This window comes from Cheilinus undulatus, linkage group 5 (assembly GCF_018320785.1).
Source record: "Cheilinus undulatus linkage group 5, ASM1832078v1, whole genome shotgun sequence".
NCBI lineage: Eukaryota > Metazoa > Chordata > Actinopteri > Labriformes > Labridae > Cheilinus > Cheilinus undulatus.
Window position 1 is genome coordinate 48,419,508 of NC_054869.1, and position 14,527 is coordinate 48,434,034.

Sequence of the window (14,527 nt, forward strand, 5' to 3'; positions counted from 1 at the left end):
GCTCTGGCACTGAGCTAAAGTATACTGTAAGGTCAGGGGTCAGGGTAACAGCTAGAGTGTTTGTCTATTTGAACCAGACACAGCAGGAACAAACATTTGACCTGCTGAAGGTGTGTTTTAATCCATATTTCTCCTGTCTTTAGTCCTGGATGGTTAAAAGAAGCAGACTGTGACTGTCTCTCTCTATTCCAAGTGTGATGCTAACATACAGTTAAGTATCCAACGATAGACACGTTCTATCCCTGCCAAGCCTGCCACAATAAAAACCTTCAATGCTAATCATCACTGAAGACTTTTATTTTGAAGAGTGACATCAGGAGATAGGGTGTTTTCAGCAGCAACTTAACAAGGACCTCTCATAAACAGTAGAGAGACTTAACTTCACATAGCTCAGGAGATGAGACAGAAGAAATACCTGAAGAGTTAAATACAGGATGAGAAAATGAAACTGAGACTTTTTAGCTCTAATCAGTCTGTCATGACATAAATATGATAGTTTCTCTGGCAGCTTTAAAAGAGAGATGTGACATGGCGGTAAAGCTGGAAGATAATCCCTCCATTCAGGTTGTCGCCTTTGTTTAAATTTGAGGATCATATTTATAGTGAGTGGGCGTGGCTTCAGCTCATCAAGCAGACACACCCACACCACCTTAGAGCAGATATTACTGGCTCATTTTTCATGATTTCATGACAATTTTATAAACTTAAGAGAGGTTTTTCAAGACTGAAATTGAGCGTGGTGGTTCATTACACATTGGCCTATCGTACAACAAACCTAAACCTTTTTGTGTAACTTTACAGGGACTTTAAATGTAATGTTAAGTTTTGACACCGATAGTTCACTGTTATGTGTTGGGTCATGGTTCTGCTTTTTTAAGACACAAGGAGGGCCTCCAAGGAAAACAGTTGGGAACCACTGAAATGTAAAGTGTCTTTGGTGCATTGAAATGTGCATGTGAAAGATTTATATTACAAAGGAAAAAACAGTACTGTCAATTTTGTTTACTGAACCTTTCTTATGTGCAGGTTGGGAGTTTAACAAACACCACATTCACCAGTTTTGGCAGTCCAGATTGTTTTTTTTTGTTTTGTTTTGTTTTTTTTTTTGCCATAGTATTGTAACGGGAAGAAGAGAGAAGAAGAGGTACGAAGCAACTCAGGTCATGACCTGAGCAACAACTGTTTATGTTTCATGCCAGCTAACAAGTCCATCCTACCACCATGGATGTTTTTTTGATCATTTTTAAGACACCAGAGACAACCTTCATACTTACACCTGTGCATTTTATCCTCTGATAATTGTGTCTGTTAAACTCCTTGCTCTGTATCAGTGTTTTGTCAGGCTGCAGTGAAAACACTGTCCTAGCTCTGTTTCCTCTTTGGCTGGTTTAATTTCAGTAAAGTCACACTTCCTGTTTGACACGAATGCAGCATGAAAGGAGAGAAAAACACACATTAATGGGCATGCTCACACCATGTCAGGGAGCTTCAGCCATACTTCCTGTTTTCAAGCATAGAGAAAGACGCTGTTGGAGAGCGGCTCTAAATGGGGCACTTTAAATGGTGTTACACACAGAGTGGCGCCCCCTGCAGGAGCAAGGATGTCAGCAGAGCAGCCAGGGTGTGACTGTAGCACACAGGAGATGTTAGTTCAGGCAGCTGCTAGCTGCTAAACATTTGCTACGAAGGTAACCGTCCCGCTGCCCCTCCCAGCGCAGGGTCAGACCACCAGCACACAGGCCGAGACAGAAATGTTCACGTTTCATCAGGGATTGAAACTGAGAAAGGACGTTTTCAGTTACATTGTTGATTTACAAGCAGCTCCACAGCCTTGGCTGTATAAAACTCCTTCCCTTCATTTCTTCATGGCCTTACTCTGAGAGAATTAAACTGTTCTGTTCACAAACGCTGACTGATAAACCTGCAAACCCAAAGAGCTCAGTGTTAGGTTGTCAGAATCTTAAAGACTTTGATACCAGGTTTACAGATAAATAAAAGACTACTGACACTAGAGATGCCCCAATTGTTCAGAAGCCGTGTTTTTTTTAAACTTGAAGATTTTCATCAAAAATACGTGATTGGTCACTGGCCCCCAAAATCGATCACCTGTGGTCTAGATTCTGGGACCAAGTGCACAAGGTGGGCATAAATGAATTCAGTCTTATCTCCTGCCTCTGGCATAGCTGTGACCAACATCTATGCTCAAATTTACACCAAGTTTACCATAGAATGGTCAAATAGGTCATTTCCACCGCGCGGTCCAGGTCAGCATGCATTTTTTGGCCCTTCCACTATCAATAGTTGGAAAAGTTCCGATAAAACCTGACCCGTACTGTCCCACTTTTGTAGCACCCTACCTAACCCTTGTGGTACCAATCTTACCAATCTATCATCCCAAAAAGGTGGAGCTCCACACATCAATGGGGGTTTGCACTGACATCACGCTGCAAAACAAAAAAACAGAAGTCTGCTCTGTTAGGAGTGGGTGAAAACAGGAGAAAGACAGAAAAGATCTGCTTTTATCTGGGATATTTGGACTCTCGCCAGAGATTTGAAGTGTTTCCTAGTTTGTGGGTATTGATATCTGGGCACAAATCGAGTTTCCTGATGTTTATCTGGATCTAATTTTCAGTACACAATCCATGTGCACAGGCTATGCATGTGATGTCAAATGCAAAGCCTCAACAGCCCACCCACCAAGTACAGGCGTCTGTAGAAACGCAAACTATTTTGTTGTTTAGTGTGCCAACCCATACCAAACTGGACCACCTGATGGAAATGTGGCTACAGATACACCTGGTCTTATCGATTTAGTTCTGGAGAACCAGAATGCTCATGTGCACTGGAAGCAACGCCCACATTTCTAGCATGAACATGGAAGAGCACTTCTAAGAGCATTTCTCCCTATTTATGAGAAATTTACGCCTTTTCTTAACACGTGCCTCAAATTAAAACAAGAGCAGTATTGAGAAGGGAGCAGCAGAGCTGGGTGGCAGAAATTTGCACTCATTTTTAAAGCACCCCTTTCACAGCTCACATTTTATACAAAGAATAATCTTTGAGGTTATTCTGCCATTAAAAAATAAATACTTTAAGAATATTTTTAAGATCAAGATGTACTAATTTAAAGACTGTAGGAGCCCTGACTGAATTAACCTGGTGATTTTAGGGGATAGGTATGTGTTTACAATTTTTGGGGGGTATTTTGGGTTGCTGTTTTGTTGGATCATACTGAATTGTGTCACATGGGTAGAGGTGGGGTGTTGAACTGATTTAACTTGCCTGTTCATCATTGTGGTTAGTGGGAGAGAGGTTACATGGTTCACCTTGTATTTTGTTGATTACAACTGCACCAATCTTGCACGTTTTCATAGCAAAAATAAAAAATAAAAAATCAAGAGGCTAAATCTATGAAAATGTTGTTCCTTTTAGATAATTTTCTCTTACAGTAATTAAATCAGAGGTGAACTGATTGGCCAATTGCTTTTTTTTATTGTCTGACGTGATGATAAAAATTCTGGATGATACAGACTTTCTTTTCTTAAACAAAAACCTGTTACTGACATCTAAAGAGTACTATTTACCTTGAATTAATTTTTTTTTTTAAAAAACAAAACATATTTAAATTATACATCTATTTAATTTGGGCATTAAGTTTACATTCTGGAGAGAAATAATGTCTCTTTATTAACACACTGTTTCTCCTTCCTTGTTAATGTAATTCAGGAATTCATCAAATCACAGAAACAGAAGCGTTTAAAGCAGCTGTTTTTTGTTAAGTACTGAAGGAATTATGAATTAACCAACTAATAACTAAAGTCAGAAACTGTTTCACTAAGCTAGAACTGAAAACTGTTTACCTAAGTGCTACTTTCCCTTTCTTTAGGTACAGTTTTTTTTAAACATGTTTTATATCCACTATGAATACTGTTATGATTTACTATAATATGATGAATCACATTGAAGCTCAGTCTTATAATCACATCCTCACACGCTGAGGTTTGGTCATTTATGATGAGAATATCAATGGAATATTCAGCGATTTGGACATTAAAGTAGCATACTACACAGCCCCCACACGTGTAAGAGAGACAGAGCAGGAGTGCCCGAATCCACATGGATACACAGATCCTACATGGATATAAGGTAGAGAGGAACAAATGTTATACCTAAAATGTTTCAAGGTTTCGTCTCCTGTAGCTCAAGTGTCTAAAGTTCGTCCGTGCCACACTCTGTGCACGCAGCATGGCTCAAGTACACGAGTGGTTCACTTCTGAGCAGGCCAACGGTATGTTGGCTTTATAGAATGTGACTTTGGTGCAGCAAATTAGACTATGGCGATAAAAATAAGACTATGGTGGAGCGCCATTGTTTAAGTAATTAATGGGAAACACTGTATTATACTCTTGGTTCCTAAGTGGAGGGTCAGGGCTCGAAAAAGGGATGTGAAGCCATCTTGAGTCGGTCTTGGATGTGTCTAGAAGAAAATATGCAGTAAAATGTCTATGATGTGGTTTGGTTATGAATATTTTTATCTTGTCATTCTATCAAATTTTGTTCAATCTTAACTCCAAACTGCCATATTTATTAAAAACATATGGTTATGACTGAGAATTTAATACATTCAGGTTGTGATGTGTTATTAGGGAGGTGGTGGCTTGTCCTGATACAAGACTAGCTGAGAACCACTGTATTTAGACTACTGGCACTGCTTAGCATGTTAAAAAAGCAGGATATCAATATGCATAAATTAGGACATAATAGATTAGTCCTTACTGCAGGATGCATTGTTTCTTGGAGAGGTATTTGTTCTGCTCTGTTGAATAAAAAAAGTAAAAGCATGTTGTTGACTGATTAAGGAAGACTTCATGCTCTTTATATCAGGTTACACTGCCCCCTGCAGGAGGTCCCAGTGCCCTACAACAAATTGTAAACCAACACAACCGAACACTAAACATGATTGTACTGATATTGGTAATCAGCTGATCTCACTCACAGAACATCTGTGATCTCCTGCAGATGACTTGATGGGGCATCCCAAGTATCAGTAGCAAAAACAATGTGCATCCCTAGTCCTGAGGACTTGCATTTTTGTTGCTGTGGTATAACAACAACTTAGATTTTAAGTCTTTTTTTTTTAAGATTCTGATTCTGGAATTGTGACAACCTACAGGAGCTCTGGATGAGCAAAAAGCAACACAGCAGCTTTCAGAGTAACTCATTCATTACAGCTAACAACCAGAGCCAGTTCTGAAGGATTTGTGGACAGCTTCCTGCCTCTCTTTAGCAGCGAGCGATGATAAAGCCGGCCAGACACGTAGACAAAGTTGTGTCTTTGATGCTACTTTGATGCTGTGAATAAACTCCTTCCTTTTGGCTGTTTTGACTGCAGCGGTGCTGTTAGCACAATAAATTATACCTATTTTCATGGCAAACCTTTAAACTGTTTTTAACACTTAAAAAAAAAAAAATCACTGAATAGATATTCACTCCCTGAACAACGTCACAAAACCCCAACCCCTGTTCACCATTACTTCATAATGCTGCTTCACAAAATTATTTCACTGTAATAATAAGACCCAAGGGTTAAAAAGTACACCCATGGAGGCTCTGACAAAGATATGGTCTTTCTATAAATGTAACTGAAAAAAAGCTATGAGCAGCTCTAAACTATTATCTATCAGTCCAACCCGACACACCTCCTCCTCTCTCAGTCAACATGTGGTTAAGACATCTTCAATTCAAGTCACAATCAGGTTTTTGTTGAATGCTGATTAGCTGTCAGGACGTCCAAAAGCGAACTTTGTCACTACCAGAGGTCCACAACCGGTCTGTTTGATAAACAAGGCTCAGCCACAGACTGAACGAGGCTCTTGTGGCTCTATTTTTTGTCATGGCTGTAAGAAATCATTTCATCAGTTAAAAGGAGGCTTTCTCCTGCTGTGGTGGTCATGGTTGTTATTCTGACAACATCCTGTCATGGAGACAGAAGACGAAGGAATCATCTTGTTATTAGACCGTCCCTGAGATGTTTTCAATGTTTATATGTGCAGTTTTGTGAGTGTGTGTGTGTGTATGTGCGTGTCACGCAGTGGAAGGCCATATAGGCAGAGGATGAGCCTCAGTATTGAAGACGTACTGGTCCAGGCTGATGAGGTTGGGATCGTCAGAGAAAAGCAGGAACAGATATTTCAGTGTCTCTCCCAGGAAGAAGCTCTCCATCTTGTCTCGAGGACTTGTGTAGTCCGGGTCTCGTACATTATTGATTGAGGTGTAGCCGCCAGAGGAAACCTGGGAAGAATCACATGCATTCATTTAGACATTTTTAACATTATATATAGTAAAAAAAAAAACAAAAAAAAAAACAAAAAAAAACTATTTATCAACTAGAACCTGGAAAGTTCAGGCACACATCCATTAACCCTTACCATGGCGCCCCACTAAATAAACATGTATATTGTTCATGAACCCCTGATCACTGCAATCAAAATTTCTCCTACAAGTGTAGGAAATACTGAGGCTCTATCTACTCAGAGACAGAAAAACATGCAATTTTTAGAATGTAAATTATTTAGTTATGGCTGTGATAGTCTAAATTTGATGTACAACCAACCAAAGATGACTGGTAAACAATGTTTTTTATGGCCATTTGGAGACTGTTGTTCAGACTGCATTAAAGATTGACTTTAATGCAGTCCAAAGTGAACCATGACCTCCACGAACCATTTCACCCCTAGTGGCTACACTTCTACCAATCAGACATGCTCTCACATCAGTCCAAAAACAAGAGAACAAGATGGATAGAGAGACAGTCCCTCTTGAGAGATGGTGCGTAAAATAATGCGCATGCATACTTAACTTCCTTGTTCAAGCAGTGGTGTCCTCTCATGAACCATTACATGGTTTACCGTTTAGAATCATGATCATATCGGATGCAACAGTCAAAGCAATAACCCTTTGCTTTTGGACCAGTGCCAAAATTACATAGAGTAAACCCACCCTCACTTCCAACAATGAACAGTGCACATATATCACATGTTCAACACTGAAAGAGATCATGTACTGCCATGCACTAATCATTATTTAGTTGAGTCTAAATTCCTCCTACCTTTCAAGTACAGAATTGGTCTAATGAAATCTTTAAAATAAATTCATTTTCACACTTTATTTATGTGGCTGCCCTTAGAGGCAACACCCCAATTTAATCAGGCTTTATCATTTGAAATTCACACACGAATGCAGATGTAAAATCAGTTAGTAATCATGTTTAACAATCGTGATCTCAACGTCGGTCAATTTAATTGTGATTATGACTTTTGCCATAATTGAGCTCTGCTTTTTTGCCTGGTGGATGTAAGTATGCTCTCAATGATGCTGCTTTTTATACTAAAGCCAGAAGACTTTAAAAAGCTCTTCCAAAATAATAGACTTCAGCCATATCTGACTGCTTCTTTTTTGTTGGAATTGTAGCAAAATAATCTTGAATGTAAGGAAAATAATTTGAATTTCTTTTTTGATATGTATAGGTATAAATCTGGTCAGAGATCAGTGGTTTACCAACCCTTGTGTACTTGTTGAAGTTCTGGAGGATCTCCCAGCCCCAGTCTTGGTACTTGTGGTCCCCGGTGAATCTGTACAGGTAGAAAAGACTCTCCACGGTCTCTGGGCGAAGGAGGTTGTGTCTGTCTGCGAGCTGTCAGAGAACACAGAGGAGAACAAACAGACTTGTCTCAGAAAGAACATAACTGCCCCACTATGAACTACTCCTGATCATCAGGGGGAACAACGGGAAGTTTGGGCTGGTATTTACATTCTCACCACAAAATCAGCTAGAAAAGTAAAAGTAAAGCGAGATGCAAGGTATGTCTGTGGATACACCATTAATGTATTTACAAACAGCTAATAACTAGAGGATAGCATTACTGTGTACCTTTACGTCAATGTCTCGGGTGCTTCCCTCGTGCATGTTGAAGTGGACTATCTCTGGACTGAGGCCGGTCTCCATCTGGGTGTACATCTGGTAGCACGTTTCCATCAGCTGTTTGGCAAGGTCCATGTGATCAGCAGGCAGGCCGTTGTGAGCACCGAGGGCCAGAGTGCCAGGAAGGAAGCACACCAGGTGGTCCTGTGACAAACCCAGCTGTGTTAACTGATATCATCCGTACTGACGCAATTCTAATGACATATGTGCGAGTTCATTTAAAAAGTTTCCTCTCTGCAGTCTCCAACTTGATCCAAGTAGAAGAAAACATGCATCATCAGCCTTGACGAGCAACGATTCCCACCACATGAATTACTAAACAGGCTCTGCTCACCATTGTGTCAGTGTAAGCAGCTAATCCTGTATTCTATACATCTAGTACAGCCACCTTCAGAAACAGGAAGGAAGCACTTATTTGATTCCTGTGTCCAGTGTTAGATTTACCTGCGCCTCAGTGTTACAGAACAGTCTGTTTGCTCTCCCACTCTCATGCCATGAATGTAATGTGCTGTAATGTTAGAGGCTTTTTCACGCATGTGAGTTTGGTTGGGGATGTGTTCTTAAAAACACCAGCAAAAAAACCAACATTAAACATTTTTTGGTTTAATTTTGACATTATCAACACCAGCTGAACCAGACTGGAGTTTACAGCTTGTAGGGAAATCTGTTGAGGGTTTTTAATCTTACTGACCATTTTAGGGCTAAACTGTCCATGTGAGAGCTCTCCGACAAAGGTCAGACCGTTGGGTGAGGACTTCTGCAGCATGTTCTTCTTCACACCTTCGATTGCCTGTAGGTAGTCTTCTAAAAACCTAAAAACACAAAGAAAACAACTAGTTCACAGCTTTCAGTCACATGACCAGCGGGAAGGCGTGAGAACAAAGCAAGTGTAGGTCAGTGGTAGCAATGCCTGTAATCTTTCTCTTACACTGAAAACACAGTTCTGTTTGTGACCAGGTGAGCACTGCTGTGAAGGTGGTAGTAGTTGGCTGTAAACTGGTGTTGAAAGCATCACCAGGAAAATTTCTGCGACAAAATGGATGTATGTGTTGAGTTGTAGTGCACACATCGAGGAATTGAGGTGTGATCGAGGAAGGGTTTTTCTCCCCTTCCCACTTTGTTTCAAGGGGGACCACGACTCGATATTATTGCGATTTTTAACATTTTGCTATACAGTGAGTATCGTGCTACCATTTCTTGTGAGATATTGTGACCCATACCATTTTTTCAACTGTTTAGTTGGTTTAGTCTTGCCCTCATGTTTGTCGTATTTCTGCAGTATTTCCTTTTCATGCAGCACTCCTTCCAAACCTCATGTGTCCTGTCCATCTCATTCGTACCCTACTTGCATTCCTAGTGCAGCCATGTTTGTTGTACTTACTTTCTCCTGCTCTATGACTGTCACCTGTGCAGACCTCACTGAACAAAGAGTTGTTTAAATAATTGATTATATTTTTCTATTGTCATAAACTTCAGTTCATATAGGCAATGGATTTGGGGAAAAAAACAAACAAACAAACAAACAAAAAAAAATGATACTTGGCAGTATCACAGTAATTGCAAGTTAGATTAGATCACTATATGGCCTGCTGCAATTTACAAATCGTAGATGCAATATTTCTTGAAGTTGAAATGTGTCAAAAGAGCATTTTATTATATTCATCATAATTAATCATTATTATATTCAAGTGCCATTTTTTAGAATGGTTTACAAAAGCCCTCCGTTTTTAATATAAGTTTTTCTTAAGAATGACATGAAAAGGATAATCCCTTTCAATAAAGCAACTCATAAAAATTGCTGTGCGAGCAAAAATAATCGCACTAATTACTATTCCCTGCTTGCATTAATGTTGATGCAAAACACTACTGCTGCTAGCAAAGCTTCACCTCCTCCACCCCAGCCTCCTCCTTTATAGCATAGGCTAAAGCTTGTTGCACCCTAATGTTCAGGTTCATGCTACTATGGATTTTTTGCTTCTGAAATAATTTCATTGTTTTCAATATACATTGTCATTAATGTATCTGTCAACATGGAGGTTTATGCTATACACTCCCTGGAGAGTCAAAGCATGCCACTTGACTAACCCAGGGAGCATCTTAAGCAGAGCCTTTCCTGCCAAGTAAAAATGTACATCCATTTTGCAATGAAATTGTTAAATGTATGATGAGTGTGTTCCTGGCTGAATGTAAGTCCTAAAATAGGATCATTTATCTCTTGTATTTGTGGAAAAATACATAAGACAAGGAACCTAATAATAATTGCATAATTAATCGCAATTAAAAAAAAATCACAAGTAGATTATTTTTGCAAATCGTTCAGCCTTACTTGGCAGACGTGTATCGGTATAATATTGTCACACAAAATACCGCGATACTATGCTGCATCAGTTTTTTCCCACCCCTAACAGACATCGGCACCATATTAAAATGATTGATTTAGCAACAGTATTAGAAAAAAACCAAAACGATGCTCATCTCTATTCATTACTGGCCCCAATGTGGCACAACCTGGGGCTGGAGGGTGGACAGAGGGTAGCCAGAGTCCAGCTCAATACATGTGGACACACACGTATGTCATTCTGCAGCCAAGGTCAAGTGCATTTCTATTTCTGTTTGGGCTTTTCCCCTCTGGTGATATGCCTGGGGACCAGCAGAAGTTTTCAAGTCCTTAGGACATCAAATGCTTGATCAGGGGCTCGTGGCAACCTACTACCCACTTCCAACCTTTACTCCACCCTAAATGTGAAGATTTTGTTATTATTCCAACAGATTGTTTACCATGCCCCTGGTAATATGCAAAGACATCCATAGCACAACCAGTACTGTTTACTGGTACCAATATCGGTGTCAAGTAAAATGAATCTGTGAGTATCAGTATGTCAGATGTCTGCGAAAATCATGCCTCGTTAAGTAAAACCCAGGCTCCCCTCCTCAATGGCTAACGCATCAAGTTGAAAAACAAATTTCTTTAATTTCTGATGAACAGATAAATAAATACTAGTAAAGCTGGCTAAAACATCTAAGTTATGTCTGCTAAATGGCTAGGGCCCGAAACGTCACATATGTGGTGATAATCATTAAACAAGCTTCTGAGCAGCGACTGGTGTGGGGACTTATTTTTCTGTTTTGCCTGTGACTTTTTGTGGTTCAGCACCCATTACTTAACCCTTTGGGATGTGTGTGCCTTTATACTTTTTTGCACTAAAACACATAGGTGGCAACCAAGATAATCAGCTTCTCTATAGTATACCACAGTAGGAAGCCTTTCTTGCAGGACAAGAGGCAGTTCCATGAGTGTGTGATGCCGTGCAGAAGTGATGAATTTGAAACCTTTAAGGAGACATATTTTACCCCTTTTTCCTTTTAAGTATGTCATTTTGGGACACCTTTAGAATAGTTATTTATGATGTGCAGCTCAAAAAACTCCTCACTTATCTTATACTGGTGACAGGAAAACCCCTGTTTTCAGCAGATCTCACCTACTGCTGAAAACGCTCCATTTCAGTCCTGTCTCTTTAAGACTCAGAGATTTCCATGACCTTACTGTTCTCTGATTGGCCAGCTTGGTCAAAGCTTCCTGGGGCTGAACAATAGGCCGAACTGTTTTCTCAGCCCACTGATCACCAAGTTTTGCTTAGTTTACTCATTGGGCTTTTAATCAGCACAAGTCAAGACTTAGTAATGTAAAGGTACACAACGTTTCACGGCATAGTTTTGGGTAAAAGGGCAGATAGTTATGAAAACAACTGATGACAAAGTTTAGCACACATTAGCTTCCCACTGACCCATGGCTCGTTTCAAAGTAATGTTATAAAGTGACCTACAGCTTGTGGTTCTAAGCCTCCCTGGGCAATCTTTACAGAGGGAACAGCTCCATGTTTTAGCAGCAGATTAGAAGCAAATCCAGCGTCTTACTGTCCTTTATTGACGAGACAATCGTCGGTGAAGTGACAAGCACAGAGAAAAAGTTTGCAGGCGGTCGACTCAATGAGACAAACAATTCCCACTGCTTTCTGCTGCTTTCGTCCTCGGGAGCGCATACAGAGTAGATTTATCGTCACAACCAAAAAAACACGAATAAGTTTAGAAAACATTCTGACTGGAATAAATTCACATGAGAGCAAGAATCCAAACAACAGCAGCGGTGTATACAGTGCCAGGAAGGGGGCGTGGCTGAGAATGAGCTGCCGGGAGAGCAGGTCTGAGAGCCTCCTGTGGGAGGAGGGGAGGGGAGTCATCTGCTCAGAGCCGCCCAATGGGGAAGCCGGAAAACGAGCTGACGTCAGCTCGTATCAATTCTCGCAACGAGCTGTTCAGAGAGGCCGGTAATCTCGTTTGCAGGGTTTATGGAAAGACACGTGTCTCTTGATAAAATGAAATCCGTATGGTTTAGAAAGGATCCTCAACATTGTAGCATTGTATGCAAGTGTTAAAGTATGACTTAGTATAATATGTCTCCTTTAACACCTTTGCCGAACTTCAAAAATAAGACATATTTTGGTAATAACTCATTATCCTTCATATATGTATTGCCATTTAGAAAAAAACAACAAATCGAGCTGTTATTTCTACATTAACACTAAATCTTCTTGTCGGTCTTGGAGCTGTACAGAAACGATTTACGATTGTAACCTCTGCTCTCTGGCTGTCATGAAAAACAAAGTAAATTTTAATCTGGGGGGGTTAACTCAATAAAGGCAAGTGCTGATATTAGAAATAAAAAAAAACAAAAGTACAGGGGAAGGTTGTTTGGGTAAGGTGATGGGAACTTGTTTAAACTCTGTAACAGCTGATTCTGAGCTGGTAAAGAGGAAACAAAAGTCCTGCATCCAATCAAAGTTGATAGTTTACAATGTAACATCAGAAATGTTCTGGCTTATTTTTTCCGAACAGACATGCAGCAGTGGATTTCTTGTAGTACTAATGTAGGCCAAATCCCAGAAGTGACACAAAACCACTTCACACAAATAATTCAGACACTGAAAGCTGCTTAATCTAAGCCTGTGCCCTTGAGGGTGTCTGAGTGTGTCTGAAGGGGATCCTTGTTCCACTTTATTAATCTGTCAGCAGTCCCACTGACAGCCAGAGACTCCCAGTGCTGCCAGATTGAAGTAAACTCCTGATTTAGTCATGTCTACAGATATAGGAGTGATGAAGCAGTTAACCAGTTCCACTCTTAACTGGGCTCAAAAACATCAACGCAGATTATTTGTGAAAGCTACAAGAACACCATTATCATTTCAAAATGGGCCACTGGTATGTTGTATTGGTGATGCCAAGATTGATAACACTCAGAGATGTTTCCAGTGTCTTTAAGGGTTATTTTACATGAGGTGAAAGTTCCCCTCTCTCTTGCCGGTCTACTTTCACATTAGCAACATCATTTCAAGCCCAAGCACCGCTGCATTTGCACTCCAAAACAGACAGCAGAATGCATGGAATTAGTCTATAAATCCACTAAGAAGAATAAAGAAGAGACATCCAAGGCAACATCAGGAGTTCACATTTGTTTATGCTCCATGTAGAAACCTCGTTTAACGCTGTGGCCTGGATCTTTGAGTCATCACGGACTTAAAAACAAAAGCCATGAGTTAAAACACACTTTAATACAGTTGTTTAAGCTATTGTAAGATAAATAGCTGCAGCAATGGGCTTGAGACAAAGTGAGACCAGCCAAAGCAGAGTGCAGCTTGTTTCAAAGCCGAGACGGTGAGCGCGCTCACTATGTTGCAGTTATTACAGCCATCAAACTTGGAGAGGAAAGAACACACATTTTACCTTTTTACCTTTCTTATTTACAACAAGGGTGGGTGACATTCACTTAGTTACATAATGCAAGAGCAAAACGTGCTTGAAGGTGTGTTGCAAAAACTCATTCCATGGCAGAAATGCTACCGGTGACTGTACTGATACCAGTTTACCATCTACCACTTATGTGGGAATAGCTGCTTTTAAATTACATGTAACACAACCTTAAAGTGTAAGCAGCTTACGGGCAATCTGTGTAAATGAAAAAGTGTGTAGCAAAAAAAACAATATGGTTCATTTCATGATGAAGCTTAGCAAGCAGGAAGGCTGTTTCATTTCCTTTCATTTATTAGTAATCAATCACTTAAGGTCTCCCTTTTCACACACCTGTTCCTGCTCTAGTGATCAGCTGGTATGGGCCTCTACTCACTTAAGCTCTGAGCCAATCCTTTTCAGCCATGACCTCTCTCAATCCAATCATCCTGTAGCTGCCATATTTTAAAATCTGTTCTTTTTCTTCCACAGTCAGTCTGTTGAGACTGCTGCAACCCTCCTCCACCCCAGCAACCTCCATTACATTTCACTGGTGTCAAGTTCAAGGTCCCGCATCCCTTCATCGCTACTTCCAAGAATCCCATCAGTGTTAAGCTCCTGGGAAGTGCATGTCTCATGTTATCCTACTCCTTTCATCACCACCACAAGAGTCTAGACTCCATAGGGGGTATCCTATCATGCTGTCCGCCTCACTAACCCTTCAAATTCATAAAGACATCCCCATGGAGTCTAATCTCCAAAGAC

General features: G+C 40.3%; 1 protein-coding gene across 3 annotated transcripts in view; it reads right to left on the reverse strand.

The window, feature by feature from the left end:
• Nucleotides 1-3,063: 3,063 nt before the first annotated feature.
• LOC121509526 (endoplasmic reticulum mannosyl-oligosaccharide 1,2-alpha-mannosidase-like) overlaps nucleotides 3,064-14,527 on the reverse strand; it is a 28,050-nt gene continuing 16,586 nt past the window's right edge. For all 3 annotated transcript variants that reach the window (XM_041786962.1, XM_041786963.1, XM_041786964.1), the window contains 4 exons: nucleotides 8,673-8,793; nucleotides 7,931-8,125; nucleotides 7,562-7,693; nucleotides 3,064-6,291 (listed from right to left, as the gene is read on the reverse strand). In XM_041786962.1, coding sequence (XP_041642896.1) covers nucleotides 6,085-6,291; nucleotides 7,562-7,693; nucleotides 7,931-8,125; nucleotides 8,673-8,793 — 655 coding nt within the window. In that variant the 3' untranslated portion in view covers nucleotides 3,064-6,084. The remainder of the gene's footprint in view (nucleotides 6,292-7,561; nucleotides 7,694-7,930; nucleotides 8,126-8,672; nucleotides 8,794-14,527) is intronic.